The 17,222-nt window shown below is 35.1% G+C and overlaps 1 protein-coding gene across 2 annotated transcripts in view; it reads left to right on the top strand.

Moving 5' to 3' along the window:
- GRK4 (G protein-coupled receptor kinase 4) overlaps positions 1–17,222 on the top strand; it is a 38,805-nt gene that overhangs the window by 7,969 nt on the left and 13,614 nt on the right. For both annotated transcript variants that reach the window (XR_007777395.1, XM_009099093.4), the window contains exons 2-9: positions 2,576–2,662; positions 3,360–3,472; positions 7,790–7,867; positions 8,907–9,007; positions 10,355–10,447; positions 11,798–11,861; positions 12,597–12,737; positions 14,984–15,174. Coding sequence is in view for 1 of the 2 variants with exons in the window: in XM_009099093.4 (XP_009097341.2) it covers positions 2,576–2,662; positions 3,360–3,472; positions 7,790–7,867; positions 8,907–9,007; positions 10,355–10,447; positions 11,798–11,861; positions 12,597–12,737; positions 14,984–15,174 (868 nt within the window). In the remaining variant the exon portion in view is untranslated. The remainder of the gene's footprint in view (positions 1–2,575; positions 2,663–3,359; positions 3,473–7,789; positions 7,868–8,906; positions 9,008–10,354; positions 10,448–11,797; positions 11,862–12,596; positions 12,738–14,983; positions 15,175–17,222) is intronic.

The following is a 17,222-nucleotide window of genomic DNA, read 5'->3' as shown; positions in this document are numbered from 1 at the left end:
CTTTCTGGCTCTTCTGTTGGAAAGTGAGCTCCTGGTCATTCTGGAAGAATTTTATCTGAAGTGTTTTAGAATGAGATTCAGAATAGAAGCTCTGAAATCAATATTAAGACACTTTCAAACCACAAGTGTTATAATTTGATTTGATTCTTCGTTTAAGCTGCCTCAGAAATGGAAAAGGATTTTGCAATTAGGGAATAACGTGACAAACAAATTGGCCTCCTGCCATAACTTTTACCAGAAATGGCTCTTTACATTACTGGGACCTACAGACTTTTACAGTTGCATTTGCTGTAAATAAAAGAACATTCAGTTCAGAGAAAAGTGAGAGCACATTGATTTATTTGATACTGCTAAGTCCTTGATTCTTGTGTATCATTAATAAATTATATGTAGCCTTTATTGACTTCTGTAGGATGGTGAATTCAATTGCATTCTAGCACGTGTTCTCTTTTTGTAAAATGAAGTTCATAATGGTCACATCGTAAATAACTGGCCAAATATTTGGGCAAAATACAGCCCTTTTTGTGTTGGACTTGAAGTAAAATGCACTAGCCATCCTCTCCTTTTTTGGGTTGGGATGGGTTGAGTTTTTTCTTTGACAGTGCTTCAGAACGTGGTATTCTTGATATATATCACAGTTCATTTTACAAACAGCAGTGTGATGTGAATTTGGGTTCAGTTTATCATTCTCGATCAGTACTGATTGTGTGGTGTCATGCACAATTGAGTCTTTCTGAGCAGTTTCTAACAGAAACAGTTTAACTTCTGCGGACCTTGCAGGTTAGTATTACATGGCTGAACCTGACACTTCTATCCATTGTTTTCACGATCACATAATCTATACCCAGGCCTTGTTATTCAATGTATGTGTATAGGCAATCTATGTTAATATTCCTTGATCTTCTTTGTGTTCACTTCTGTTAGAAGGGTGTTATGTTTTGTGTGATTTGATTTTCTTCAATCAAATATTCAACTTCTTTTTAAAATCAAAAATATTTTGTTGGAATAGTCACAGTTTGTTTTAATGATGCTGGTAATTACAGCCTCATTATTAGTTCTGGTACTGCTTGAAATATAAGATGAGAAGTAAATTCCGTATTTTGTGTTCTAAAACTTTATGAAAGGCAAATGACCTGCAAAGTGATTATTAGAAAATGAAGTGCAGAAGAAGTTTGCATTACTTTAGAGAGAGGATGTCAGTTCAAAGAATGTCCATAAGCCAACATTTATAGGCATTTTATTCTTTATTTTTTTATCTTTCTAGAGATTCTAGAGTTGAGAATGTTTTGTGGCAGCAGCACAGTAAGATGTCAGTATTCCTGTTAGCAAGGATAAATTTGGTATGAAACAAAAAAATTTGGTGTGAATTTGCTATGAACCAAGGTACACCAAGCTGGGACTGGTCTAACTGCATTGGTGGAATGGTTTGAGAAGCTGTATGTTTGAGCAAAGAGGGGCTTTAAAAAATACACGTTTTGTTATTGTGAAGATTTTAGTTCCTTTCACCCTAACACTTTACTTCTGAAAGAGTTTGGTACCCTTTGCTGCTTAGTTTCTATTCAGGTTACATTGGGTAACTCCCTTCCTTTTTCTCCCATTGTGGTTAACAGTGTGTATTGCTTTTGTAGGGTGAGATAGCTTCTGTGCAGATTTGCTGCTGCTCTGTCATGTGGAAATGCATCTGATCATATAGCCTAGTAACATCTTTTTAAGTCCTTTGCAGCACTAAATTACTCTTCCACAGAAATGTTTTGGATCTGAAAGTGTGTATGTGCTCCTGTCTATCTCTGCTTTTTTGATAAGTATGCATATCTTCTGTAAATTAAATTGGCCAAGGTAATGTGCTGAAACACAAATGTGTTTTCAATGTAACATGGAAAATGTAGCACAGATATATTTTTTTACAAACTGAGAAAAACATTGTGGTAGTTTTTAAAAATCAATACTAATTCAACACCAGTGCTGTGAAATCTGAAGCATTGAAAATATCTAAATTTTACAACAGCTAAGTTCTTCCTGGTATCCTTGTATGGTCTAGAGTAAATAGTGTGTATTTGAGCTATGCCCTCACTTTTATTAGTGGGATCTACTCTTACTGTTATTACTGCCCTTAAAGAGAGAATATTTATGTACAACTTTATTATTTAAAATTGTGTTTAAGGACTTTGTTCTTGGTATTTTGTTACTCAACTTTATTTTCTTCCATTCTTTACCACTGTTGAGAGATAATTCTCAAAATTTTTTTTGTTCCATCTTCGATGTTTCAGGTTTTTTTGTGATTTTCAAAATACCTAGCTATTTGTCTTTTCTCTGCACAGATGTTCTACATACACAGACAAAATGTGAAGGATTTCTCCTGGAAAAGACTTTACATGAAACATGAAAAAATGCATTAAATTTCTTCTGTATCACATTTGTTATTGGTTTGGATATCCTGATAGATGGATTTCTTTCTAGGCATGAAAAGTAGTCCGAAACATCTGTGTAGAACTGACCTAATTTTATGCTGTTAATGGTATGTTCAATTTTACTCTGACACAGTACTGTGTTTTATATTATTCGTATTTTCTTCTAGGCAAACGGAGTGGGCGTAGTAAAAAATGGAAAGAGATGCTGAAGTTGCCCCCTGTCAGTCACTGTGAGGGTATTCGGTGCTCCATCGGTGAGTGTCCCCTAGAATAAAGCCTCTCCTTGGAGAGAGAAAGATAAGAGTTTCGTGTTGGTAATGGAAAGGATTCTGTCTTGCTTCTAAATGCTAAATAGCAAAAAAAAAAAAAAAAAAAAAAAAAAAGCTTTTAAACTTGCAAAATGATGGAGAACTTATGAGAAAATAAAATTTATGAGAAGATAAAAGCGTATCACAGCTTTTTTTTTTTTTTTTTTTTTTTTTTGTTAAGGGAAACTTAAGAATAGATTTACAAAACCTTGAATTAGAAAAAAAGGATCACATTATAAATTGGTGGTAGTATATTTTACCCTTTCCTTAATGTCTTGTAATAGTTTTTTTAACCTTTTCTGTTATTATCTTGTATTCCCTCTTTCCAAGAAATCTTGTTTGCTTTGTTATTGCTGTTTCACAGTATGGTTGCTTTTTTGCATCCTAACCTAAATTAACCTCAAGCATATAATTCAGTGTGTTTTTAGTAAATGGGATAGTCAGTAGAATACAGATGTGACTGAAGAGTGTTTCACTATTCTTTGGAATCATTGTATATTTATGGTATCTTTGATAAATATGTTAAAGTAAAATCTTCATGTTTGAGTGATGTTTTTCTGAGTTCAAATGGGAGTAATGTCCCATTTGTTCTACTACAAAAATAAAAATAAATAAAGATATTTATATATTATTTTTTTCCCAGAAAGAGACTATAACCAGCTTTGTGACAAACAGCCAATAGGAAGACTTCTCTTCAGACAGTTCTGTGATTCTAGACCAGATTTAAAAAGATGCATTGAATTTCTGGATGCAGTGGTAAGTAGTGAGAAATAGATGATGGCTATCAGTAGGCAGTGCCTTATATATTCTTTTATGTAAATATTGGATTTTTGTGATGGTTCTGCTGGGATATAGTTAATTTTCTTCACTGTAGCTCATTTAGTGCTATATTTTGGATTTCAGACCAAGATAATGTTGGTAACAAAGATGTTTTAGTTCTTGCTGAACAGGGAATACACAGTGTCAAAGCCTTTGTTTTCCTCATGCTGCTCTAAAAGTGAGGAGGCTGATGGTGCAAGAAGTTGAAAGTGGACACTGCCAGGACAGCTGAGCCCAAAGAATATCCCATACCATATGGTGCTGTGCTCAGCAATAAAAGGTTGGGGAAAGAAAGAGGAAGGGGGGAAGTTACAATTTATACATGAGAATGAAGCCCTGCTTTCCTGGGAATGGCCAAATATCTCCCTACCAATGGGAAGAAATGAATTAATTTCTTACTCTGCTTTGCTTGTACCTGCAGCTTTGCTTTATCAAACTGTCTTCATTTCAAACTGCAAGATTTCTCTCTTCTGACCTTCTCGTTATTAGTGGGGGGAAGTGAGTGGGCACCCGTGTAGGGTTTAGCTGCCTGCTTGTTTAAGACACAACCATTTTATTAATTTTCTCTATACACCTCTGTTTCCTAATGCTGTGTACTTGAAAACAGTGTGAAAACATAATCTTTGCTGAATGTAAAGCTGTAACTTCTGATGTCAAAAAACCATCTCTGTTACTTAAAGGAAAATGTTTAGTGTTTTCTACGAAGTCTCTGCTATTTTGGTATGGTCTGAGCTACAGAAATGGGCATGATGAGAAAGAGAGAAACAGTTTTAGGAAGACTTTCTGCTTGGTTTCTAGAGCCTGAAAGAATGTCTGTATTATGAATATTACTTGCTATACTCAGGCTTCAAAATGTTATAAACATAGACTTAAAAATGTTGTAACTTGCATGGAAGCCCTAGGCTACATAGCATGTGCTAATTAAAATCTATGTAATGGAGATGGAAATTTAGAGAACCATCTATGGAAGGAGAAAAAACAATTTTTTTGAGACTAAGGGAAAAGGTCTTGATATATTTACATCTTGATATCTAATGCTGAAGAACAAGGGAGGAAGGAAGTGTGCCCACAGCTATATTTTGCAAAAAATCCTCAGCCCAAAACCCTCTTGGGGAGGGGGAAAGTAATGAGGAGATTAGGCAGGCACAAAACAGCCCTAAGAGGAGAGAAGAACAGCTCAGAGCTTTTGATTCTTTGTCCCTCACAGTTAATCCAAGAGCAATAAAATACAGTCTCATACTGAGATTGCTGACAAAAGAACAGGTTTTCTCAGTCCAGCCATTTTTGCTCTTGCATGCAGAGAACAAATGGCTAAAGAAGACGGAAGCACGGTAGTGCTGCTGTTTGCATGCATCCCAAACTACAATATTGGAATGCAGGATAGCTCTGGAAGAGGCAGGGTGTAAGGAACGTACATGGGATTATTGCTGTGCCTCCTATTTCACAGTATCTTCCTTCCCCCTTGGTAGTAAAAACTGAGGCACTAGATCAGCTAAAAAACACTTTGAGTGTCAAAGAGGTGGAATTGTTTATATTTGTCAAAGAATCCCTGTGCAATTGGGCTTACTCCCCAGGTGTGTTTCACTTTTGTGACTCCCAGGAGCTGTTTGAGCACCAGATTGCCGAGACTAGAATGACAGCTGGGGACTGAATGGGTTGAATGGAAATCCAGAACAGTGGAGCTTTCATTCCTGAAGTGAATATAAACCAGAGCCCTTAATAAGTGCCATGCACTGACAACTGTGGATTTGCCCTTAATGGTTACAACTTCTGTTCACATTTTAATCCTTATATCTCAGATAAGGAGTAGCAAAATCTTTGGCAGCACAAAAGAGAATGTATCTTAGGCTCTAAGGCAGGTGTCCTTGCTCTACAGATGTAATTTTCAGGTAAAACTGTCTCTAAGAAGTAACTGTTTTTCAGTAACTGAAAAATTTGAACTGTTTTGAAATATGCAACCTAAAATGTTGTGTGGATTGCAACACTTCTGTGAATTAACAAAGTATAGCATAGCTCAGATAATCTGATGTAAGGGATGGTTTCACAATTTACTTTTTCATATTTGTTAACTTCCATTTGAAAAATCAGGAGGAAGAATTATTCTTGGGAATCATTGAAACGAGATAACCTTTGGTGACTCTCATGATCTGAAACTTGCATCCTGTCTTGATCAAGGATGTGAGATATAATACCTGCTATCTCTTACAGATGGTTCCTGAGTTAACCAGATTCCCTTTTGTGGACTTCAGCACCAGATTTCAGCAAGCTTGATCTTTTAGGTGTTGGGGGGGTTTTATGGTTGGTATTCTTTGTAAGGTAACACAAGAAGCAAAAGCTGGGGCTGTGTGCTTTTTACCTTGGCTTTTGCTAAGTTTAGCTTTTTAAAATGTTAAAGAAATTCTAGACTTATTCTTTTGCAAAAAAAAATTCCCAAAATGAAATGTCATAGCCTTAAAAACCTTGCATCTTAGTTACTACAGTTTCCCAACTCCTTTACATGAACCAATGTAATTTCAGCAGTGTGATTATTTCAGGAGTCCAAAATCAAGGTAGTATCAATGCTGTGTTGTCTACCTGTACTGAATACTGAGTCTGGTAAGGTCCAGTTCTTGGGAAGGCGTGACCTAAAAGTCTGGAGTCAGCTTGGCTTTACAGAAAGAAGAGTTGTGAAATAATTGAATGTAAGTGACACAACTTAAAGAGAGGAATGAGTTATCCAATCTAGTGACTCATTTCACTAGCTAGGGACAGGGTTACTGAGATATGAAGAGGAATCAGTGACAGTTCAAACTTCCCTGTAAGTAACAGAATTATTTGGAAAGGCCACCTTTCAAACTTCCTTTTAAATTACACCATACACTTAAAACAGTATGCCTAACTGATTGTATTAAATTAGTGTTAAAGGTGCTAAGCAGACTGCTGAACTTAAGGTTGATAAACTTTTCTGACTTGCTCAGGTTGATTAGCAGTTGCAGAAGAATTCCGTATCATTTCCTTTCCACTTTTTGTTGTGGAATTGAACAGCAAAAATTATGGCTTGCATTTGGATTGGTGGATTTTAGTAGTGTGCTGAAGTGGGTGATACCATAGCGTCTCAGTAGAAAAAGATGTTGATGACTTGAGTCAGTGTTGATTAGTGGTCATTAATGGCAGAACTGGAAATCAGGAATTCCATTATTTCCAGTATTGTGTGTATGTTTGATTCTTGGACTGTCATTTTTAGTGTTCTGGTTTTCTTTATAAAGGTAAATAACTTCTGATTACATCAATTACTTGTAATCTCCAATGAGGTTTGTAATGACTGTTGTCCCAATAAGCCCAACTGTTGTTTTGTTTGATACAGTTCTCCATTCTGGAAGTCTGCCTTATATTCTTTGTTCCTAGGTGCATGCATTTACATCCTGAAATAGGACATAAGCTTTGATTGAGTTGGCCCAGCTAACAAACCTAATGTGGGTTGCTGTTTGAGATTGCTTTTTTCTGATTCATCTTTCCCCAGATTTTGGGTTGTCTTTAAATCTTTTAACTTCTGATGTCTGCTTCTAGATTATTCCATAAAATTATTAATAGTAAGTAGTTCTTGGAGTTTTTCAGTAGTAGTATCTGTGTGGTGATTTGTTGGTTGTGGGTTTTTCCATAAGTAACTACTTCTGGAGCTCTGTTCAGCTGCCAGTTGTTTATCTGCAAAATGCATGGTGTTACACAATTCTCTTTTTCTTCATCTCAATACCAGATGTTACTAAGTAAAAAACTTTCAAAATTTGTATCTAGTCAGTTTTATTTTTTCAAAGAATGATGTAGGGTTTGGTTTAGATCTCGTTTATAAGCTTGCAGAAAGTAGTTTTATCCTGGCTTTACCCAAAACTGAAGCAAAGAAGGAAGGAAAAAATGAAGGAAATGAAGGAAAAAAAGTACAGTGAAGAGAAAGCTGATTATTGTACTCTTGATTATTTTCCATCTAGATCATTCTGTCCTACAATACTACATAAATACTATTTCATTGAAATTGATCGAGTTTAACCTCTAGGATGCAGTTTCTGATTGCATTTAGACTAATTTTTAGGTTTTATATGTTTTTCAAAGATTAAATTCAATATGCTTTGTTTTTTCCTTAAGACTGTTCTTCATGCTTATAGCCTTCTGTTCCTTTTACATTAGGAGCATTGTGTTGTTCATGATAAAATTTGCCTATCATCATGTAAAGGATGCCAAGTGACTCTGAACATAATAAAATTTTCAATGTCTTTCCCCTAGGCAGAATATGAGGTATCTTCAGATGAAAAGCGCATAGACTGTGGCCTCAAAGTTTTAGAGACGTACTTCACTAATGGGGTAAATGTATTGCAAAAATTTCCTCATGTGCTTTATAAGTGTCAGATAAATAGAGAGATCTAAGTGGCTGCATTGTTTTTAGTCAATTGACTTTTCAAACTTCACTGATCCCATTTTTGTCTTTCTGAGAGGTGTTCTGCCTTCTAAAATTCTGCTCAATCAACTTGAGCAGAAACCTTGACTGATTTCTGCTTTCATATAACTACTACAATTACAATTTATTCTCCATTTAACACCTACGGAAAATTTAAAAACAAATTAACTCAGGATATTGTCATCTGAAGTCTTTTAGACTCCTGTGTGGCCTTGGTTTGTTTGCTGTAAATTTTCAGAATTGCTGCAGGTTTTCACAAAGTGAAATGGTGTTTTCTTCTGAAGCATTCTGTTACTTTCAGTTTTCTGCAGTAATCATTAATAGCTGATTTTTTACATTTATCAAGTATCTCTTTTTTGGTATCCAGTGGAAGCTTTTCTGTGGGTATATAATTAGATATTTCCTTTTTATGAATAGATGCTCCTTCTGCTTCTCTTGCTTTGGTCATCTTATACAAAAGGCCTCGAAGATGCCTTAAAAACAGATAGAATCTTAATTTGCACATCTTTTTGAGAACTTCTTTGGGACTACCTTAATTCATGTACATTTTTCAAGAAAACCCAGATTTCTTTGATATGGTTTGAAATAGTTTCCCAGCCTGTGCTTGTTTTTCCTTTTCTTTCTTTCCATCCTGCCAAGCCAAAGAGAGGACTTGCTTTTTTGATGGTAGAATTATGGAAAGAAAAAGAAATTTGACTTATTGCCAAGTTTATTCCCCCAGCTACTGAAATAGTAAATAACTGAAATAATTTTCAATGCATTGCTCTGTAACAGGAAATAAATAAAAATTTTGCTTAAATACCACTTTCTTGATTTTCTCTTTAGTCAAACTGTTCCTTTCCTTTAACTATATTAAAAATTTTAATTTATCTTTGAATACAAAACTTTGAGTTTTTCTATTGATTTTCATGCTTTCATTGTTGCTTTCCTTTCTTTTTATTAAAGTCTGCAGCGCACTTGCCAGAAATACCTCAGGAAACAGTAAATGAATGTAAAGCAAGACTGGAAAAGAGCCCTTCTAAGGATCTTTTCATGGACTGTACTAGGTAAGTTAAAAATGCCTAGTGCTTAATTTGAGAATTACAAGAGAAATTTATGAGTTTCTAAGGAAAGTGAAATATGAAGTTGTTATACCCAGAAGTACTGAGTCCCTGAAATGAGTAAGTGAAGTAAGAACCTTGGAACAGATTTATTAGAGGACTAGGTTTCCTTCAGATGTGATTTAGATGTTTGACTTTTGCAGAGCTTTTTCTTTATTGCTGCTTTTGCATAAAATCACACTGTTGTCTGACACCAAGAATTCTGTAAGATAAATGGTATTTCTCTTTACTGTATTCTTACTTTTTTGAGAGACTCTCTTTCATTATGAAGGTACTCAGGACAATATGAAGTTATAAGTTGAAGCTTCAAAGGTTTCTGAACAACTTTAGACATTTAAGGTTCTTGAAAACAGGTTTAACTGAAGCCAATACTTATGTGCCATTAAGATGGCTGATTAGAGGATTACTTGTGATAGTTAACACAAAACAGTGCAACTTGGTTTTGTTCTGCAGTCATGAAGTGATATTTCACACAGTAGTAGCAGGGGAGGCTTGTCTTGGAGGGATGGTACATGTTTCTGAGTGTTACATGTCTTTCTAAAGCCTTTATGTTTCTAATATTTCTGGTTCTTCAAGGCATGCTTGATCATGTCTGAAGGATGACTACAGGTTTTGTCACTGCTTGGGTCATCTCCCTGGCAACAGAAATAAGCATGCTTTGTAACAAGCTGAGATTATAAGATTGAAAGAGCTGTGTGAGAACACCTCATAAAACATGTCTCAAATGGAGTGTCTCATGTAGGTCATCCCGTTTCCCCTGTCCAATAAATACCTGACTACAGTTTGAATGACTTCTTTCCCTCCCCACCTCCATCTTGGTGTGTTTCTTTTAAGGTACTTGGTGTTCAAGGTTTGAATATGGCATTTAGTACTTCCATTTCAAACCCTAGAAAAAAAAAATATTTACCAGTCTCCGAGGAATGCATGAAGCCTTGTAGATACTTTCAGAGTTCATTTATGCAGGGTCATACATGCATAAAAAGCTGCTGAGAAGCTGATGTTTAAGTGGGTTTGAAGACAGTGAAAATGCAGAAGTCAAAGTGTCTGGTTCCTATAAGTAGCAGTAGTTTGGCCTTCACAAGTGTTTTGATAGGAGCAGCTTTCTGTGACTGATACTCACTTTGTGAGACATTTAGGTTAAAACCATTGTAGAGCACACTGGCTCTGATGTTTTTCTGCCTACAGCTTCATTGATATGTTTAAATATATGTCTGTAGATTGATAAGACCTCTTGCTTCAACAGCCTTTTATAGAATAAGATGGATTTTATTTCTCTGTTTATTTTCCTGCTAGAATTGTCCATGAATACTTAAGCAAAAGACCTTTTGAAGCTTACCAGGAGAGTGTGTATTTTTCCCGTTTCTTACAGTGGAAATGGCTGGAAAAGTAAGTTTATTTATAATGTTTGTGTTATAATTTTAGCTTTGCTTTGTGGCAAATTTTGATTTTTATGCTGGAAATGCTGTAGAGCTGAATGCTAAATGAGACTGCCTGTTGAAGAAATTAGGATCTGAAAGCCAGGTTGTAAAGGTTGATGTTGATGGGCTGCAGGAGAACCAATACTCCAATGGAACTGTCTGTCTGTAGCCTTTAAGTGATAAATCTTAAGTCTTTAGGTGGTATTGGGTAAATGCAAATTCAGAAATATTTGGCTGTCAAGTGTGCAGTGGAATACCAGTCTTTCTTGGGAATACTATCATCCTTTAGTTTCAAACTTGGTCTAATGAGTGGTTAATAAACAGATTAAACTAGTGTTATAACCCACTGGGTAATTGGATAACTACTAGGTTTTTTAGGGTGATACAGATACAGATCTAGTAATTACGAGCTCGCAAGATTAACAAATATGTATCAGAATGTAGTACATTCTAATCAATTCTAGGTGAATGTCCAGACTCTTTCAGAAGGTTGAAATTGTTACAAATTAATTCAAATTCAGCCTCCTATGATCGCACATTTAAACAGTAAGGTGCTTGAGCACTGATTTTGTTGTAAATTCCAATTATCCGATGTCTTTATTTTTCTGAATTCGTTGCAAAAGCCAGTAAGAGAACAAGGGATGCCACTCAAATTTTCTACTAAATGAACCTCCACTGTTGTCCTGAGAACAGAGCTTCAGTAACAGTGAGTGATCATTTAAAGCAAACACAGGAAAACCCAGTACCTTGTAATAGCCCTGCTCAGACGCAATTAGGAGAGTTTTAGCATAGAGGGATCAACAGCTCTACTGCCTCCAGTTATCTGTTCCTTCTCTGCATCAGTACCCTAACAATTTGGCTCTTGAACTGCCCTTGCATACCACAACTCTTTCTTTAGTAAAAAGCAAAGTGGAATCAGCAATGGTTTACCTTTTAAATGCCACATTGTAAGCATGATCCCATTGAAATGCAGTCTGCATGTCAGAGAGTCAATAAAGGGAGGCAGCAGGAGGTGATAATGGCCTGTGCTGAGAGCATGTAGGCTCTGACTGTGGGCAGCACAGGGCCGACCTGCCCAGCCTTTCTTCCTGCTATCGGCAGTGCCTGGTGACCAGATGAGGGAGCCCACGTTTCTTAGCAGAGCACCCCTTTCATTTGAAATTCAGCTTATTATAGTACTTCTACATGAGGTTAAGGCAACATCTGTTCAGAAATATGTCAGAACAGAGAGGAGAAAATGAAGACAGGCCTCGGGGTGGGGAGGAATTGCTAACATTTGTAATTCCTGTTGCAGTAATTGTTTCTTTCTGTTAATCAGGCAGCCAGTAACCAAACACACGTTTAGGCATTATCGAGTACTAGGCAAAGGTGGATTTGGAGAGGTGAGTACAGAAGTATCTTTCTGCAAGGCAGTTCTTAAGGAATCAGAAAAAAAGGGGAGTCTGTTTAACTCTTGTCTCTATCAATCTACATTTGACTCATCATCTGGCAAGCTGTTGTCAATACAAACTGTTTTAATGTGTTAAAGCACTGTAGGTCATGCACAAAGCTGCAGAAAACTTGGAGTGACTGATAACAGTCTCTTCTATTTAGAAATTTCATTTGGAAATGAGAATTTAGTTGCAATTTGCTAATTATGTAGAATATTCATGAACCTAATTTAAAATCTCTAGATTTTAATAATTCTGTTTATAATTTATTGATATGCCTCTGTACATATTTTAACCAGAGCCCTATATGGAAGGAGAGTGCAACTAAATTACCATTTTCTTTCTCCTCTTTGATTGTGATGTGAATATTTGCCCTCAACACATACTAGGACACTTTGCACTGTTACTGTAGTCACTTGTTTCACTAACACAGGATCCACAGTTTTGCTAAACTATTCAATCCGGAAAGAAATGTGTTTGCCTCTGTATAATCACTTTTTCTACTTCTCTTACAGTTTTTTGAACCTTTAAAGTTGTTTCATGAGCAAAGGCTCAGTATTGATGCCTACAGACCATAATTTTTGGCCGCATTAAAGAGTTTGAAAAGAAAATTAAATTTAATCTTCTTTAAAATAAAAATTCTGAAAAGCCTCAAGCATCTCTGACATACCATCCTTCTTTTTGTAGGTGTGTGCCTGTCAAGTACGGGCAACAGGAAAAATGTATGCTTGCAAAAAGCTAGAAAAAAAGAGAATAAAGAAGAGGAAAGGCGAATCAATGGCTCTAAATGAAAAAAGGATTCTAGAAAAAGTGAATAGTAGGTTTGTAGTAAGTATCTACTTTGAATCTATTTTCAGAAATTTATCTCGTTTTGCTTACTTCATTTCAGTCTCTTTCTGGAGCTTGTGGGCACAAATCTCTTTTTAAAATTGATTTAAGGAGTGCATGAGAGGAATGATTGATACACTAGTAAATATGTTTAGTGTGTGATTGGGAATAGTTCAATGCACAAGGATTATTTTTGGTCCACCTGCTTTATTTCTGACAGCCAGAACATTGTTTCAGCATGCTGATGCCACCGAATCTTTGTCCTCTGCTTAATAGTTGAGTTTTATATCCTGAGGTATTTTCATAGCAGTTGTTACTCTGTTGCTGATATATTTTAAGAAAAACATGACATTTTAATAGTTTATTGATTCAGGTTATATTGCTTTGCTGTGTACCAGGGCTTAAAGTGGTATCTTGAATATCAAACAATTAACTTTTTAATGGAACTTCCATGTAATGGAAATCTTAGTTTTAACTCCTAAACAGGATACTATTATGTAAATTATGCTCTGTTAGTAGCTCAAGTTACTAAGCAGTGAAAGAAGTTAAAATGTTCAAAGATACACCAAGTAAAACTTTCCCCAGGTAATGTCTACTTTTTAATTGAAAAGTCATTTAAATGTTAATTTCAAATACATTTTGCTTTGGTTTGAAATCTGTTTACTTATAAATTTTGTATTGTGTTCAGAGGATTTTAAAGTACCTGTTTTAGAGGATAGTGAAAGTTATTTATAAATATATGTGTATAAAATATGTATGTATGTATTTTCTGATAAGTTTTATGTATTTAAAAACCCACTGTAGAATACTGCCAGCTACAAGAAAAATTAAGAACTTGCTGGCCAGACGCATTAATATTTAAACTATGCTAATGTGATTTTTGCACAAGGCTTCTGGGCTTAAATTGATTGAAACTAAATCCAGAGAGTACCTGAATTTATCCATAAATTACTAAAACAGTTAAATTTCTATTTTTGAGTAACTTTTTTTTCAGCATATGTAAACACTGTAAATCAATAATTGATCCAAGTTGAATTTGAAATTGCTTTATAAAATTGAGCATGAGTTATTTTCCTCTTGCTATCCAATGGTGGTTTTTATGCAACAGAGAAGATCTAGGTCTAGCATTTGCAGTAATACTGGTTTTGAAGTGGGCAGATAAATTGTCATGCCTCTGTCACAAGTACAGTCATAAATAGCTGGACACATCAGTTAAAACCACCAAATGGGAATCTATGCCTTGAGTAGCTGATTTCTGTATTTATTTAGTTTTATTATTTACTATTGTATTTACACTTCTGAAGGAAGAGTTTGGATCTATTACTGAATTAAAACAATTATTTACTTGTATTGCATTTAAAATAAATTTTTTGAGTTTAAAAAAAAAACCACCCTACTGATTTTTTTTACCTCACTAGTTTACCTAATGTAAGCTAAGTATATGTTTAAATTCCATTGCTCTTAGTACAAGTTAGGTAATTTTGAAGATCCTACCAGATGATCATCTGTATAGCATAACTTTTCCTATTGAAAATGAATTTGTAACTTAAGCAGTTAAATTTTGTGTTATATTACATTGTGTTAAATGGGGAGGGTTTTAATTCACAAGTCTACTTAAAAAAATTACATGCACTTTAAAAACTTTTACCTGAAACCTGAAAAAAATGTGGTGCTTTGTCCTTGCCTACCAACTCCACATTTCAAGTACAGTGAGAAGAAAGATTGTGAGGGGTTGTACTGCGTCTTTACTGTTGGCAAGTTCTAAATGAGGGAAATATGCAGTTACTTGTGTGGGAGGCAGGGGTAGGAATAGAAACCACACATTTGATTTAAAATAATTTGAGTTCCTCTAGGGCAGTTTTGAGTCTCGTAGCTCAGGAAGATGGTTTGGCAGTGCATAATTCATGAGATATTAATGAAATAAGGAATATGCTCATGCTATCTGGACAAAGAGTAATACAGGTAACATGCAGCAGAGGGGCATCTTCAAGAACTGTATTTTCTAGGTATCTGATAGATCTGCCACTAAGCTTTTGTGTTGTGTGTCTGGTTTGTGTACACAGCAAATTAGTCTGAATTCCTTTGTGTCTTCCAGTACTCTGCAAGAGTGATTTTCCACTTGTGTGTTTTGTTCTTTTTGCCTTGAAAAAGGATTCATAAGTTGATTGTATTGGAAAAGAGATCTGTGAATTGTTCTGGGGTTTATGAATTTTTAATGGTTGTGTTCTCACCCTGCCCATTTTTAGGTTAGTTTATCCTATACATATGAGACAAAAGATGCCCTGTGTTTAGTGTTAACCATAATGAATGGAGGGGATCTGAAGTTTCACATCTATAACATGGGAAATCCTGGCTTTGATGAAGAAAGGGCTATTTTCTATGCTGCAGAACTGTGCTGTGGTCTGGAGGATTTGCAAAGGGAGAGAATTGTTTACAGGTGAGTGTCATCTACAGCTGCTTGTACATTTCCACGTCTCTTCAGCATTGATCATATTAATTGTTTCCTACTAAAACAAATTTGTTTTATAATTTTGTAGGAAAAGAATAAAAAATTTTGTTTAGTTGTCCTTTTCATGGCATATCCCTAGAAATATATCTCTTATGACCTCTTGCTGTCTATTTAGGTCTTGATGCTTGATATATTTTAAAACAGTGTAAAGTTTATTCAAGGTTTGCTTGTGAAATGAAATTAAACTATGATTTACAAAAAAAATAAATTTATAATTTTAATACATCAGTTTTAGAAGTATGGCATTGTATTCCTGCCCACTCTAAAGTAATTCACAGAGGGCTCTTGAAGTCCCTGGCTGCATTGCATGTTACACTCACAAAGGTAACAGGATAGTCATAGCCCATGTGCAAAGCTTCTTCTTCTGTTTTAATTTCAGATTCCTCCAATAAATTTATTATTGCCTTTGAATTAATGAAACCATCAGAAGCTTTATGCATTGCAATTGAGATTGTATGATTTTAATGCTCTGTTTTGTCTTTGTATATCCATCATTTAACCCCTGGTATGCATTAATGTTACAGAACAAGCAAAACAAACTTAGTTGTGGACCAAGAATGCTTTCTTTATACTTCTGCTCTGTAACACCAAGAATCACACACACAGACACACACAGAGGGAAGTGGCAGAACCAGAGGGAATTGGGCTTATGCTGGTGGTTGGATGTGGTTCCCTAGAGAATTTGGCCAATCTTGCAATATTACACAGTGTGTTTTGGCATACACATAGGAGGGAAGCAGGGGTGAGACATTTCATCAGCTACAAGTACATAATTTTACACTGTTCAAATGAAAACAAAATGGATTGTTTAAAATACAAAATAATAATAACAAAAAAAAAAAAACCCAAACAAAACAAAAGACCCCAAACCACAGCCCTGTGTTTAGGCCCAACTTGTTAGCTGTTTGCCCACAAGACAACCTTCAAACACTTATGTCAAATGCTAGTGTTCTTCAGTTTTTTTACCTCTGATCTCTCCTGATTTCTCTGCTATTGTAATCTTATATTTAATGTGCATTCATTAACACTATGGGGATTGTTGAGACTTAAAAAGTATGAGAAGCAGAGCATCTTTAGGACTTTTGTATACAGTCAATCTCATAAGATAATGAAACTTTACCGTGAATACACATATTGCAGAACATCAATTAACCAATATCTGGGGGAAAAAACCCTACTTAGATTTCCTGGTGAACAGTTGTCTCTCATTTAGAATGTCAACTCTAGAGTCATTCTTCCTAAAATTTTTCTTTTATGTTATTCAGATTCTTCTTTTGTCACAACTGTATGTATATATGTATACATACATATTGTTTTTAAGAATCTATTCCAATAACTGATTCTTTAGCCAGCTGCTGGGTTTTATGTGTCTATTTCTGGCTTATGTTTATGGTGGAATAAATCTTAGAGACCATCTCAGTCCACATGCTTACTGATGCATACCACAAACATACACATATAACAATAACCATTAAAAAATTAAAAATTAACAATATATATTTTAACTATCTATAATGCAGCATTATAAATAATAATGTACATTATAAATTTTATACAAATTTTCATGCCTATAAATATGTATGTATATCCTCAGGAGAATCTGCTAGGGGATAAATCCTAGAACAACTTCTGAGTCAGCTTCAATTACTCCCGAGATTTTCCTTGAGCAGGGGAAAATTCAAACATTCCATTCAATATTTTATTTTGTTCTCAAAGTAAAAATGCACAAGGTGCAAAATTGCAATACTGAATTTATTGCCCTTTTAGTATTTCCTGAGTCTTGCTATCATTTAATAGTTAAAAATTGTTGTTTGTGAAACTTTGATGTTTACAGAAAGGTAATAGGAAACTTGTAGAAAGTGATTGCAAAGAATCTTAACTAGGTGAAGTGTCTTGGAAGCTTTAGAAGTTGCATCACCAAGTTAAAGAAATTGAGTTTGAATGAATCATATTAAGCCTGTGCTTAGTCTTGGGAT

Source organism: Serinus canaria, chromosome 4 (assembly GCF_022539315.1).
Source record: "Serinus canaria isolate serCan28SL12 chromosome 4, serCan2020, whole genome shotgun sequence".
Taxonomy (NCBI): domain Eukaryota; kingdom Metazoa; phylum Chordata; class Aves; order Passeriformes; family Fringillidae; genus Serinus; species Serinus canaria.
This window is presented reverse-complemented; position numbering and strand designations above follow the sequence as displayed.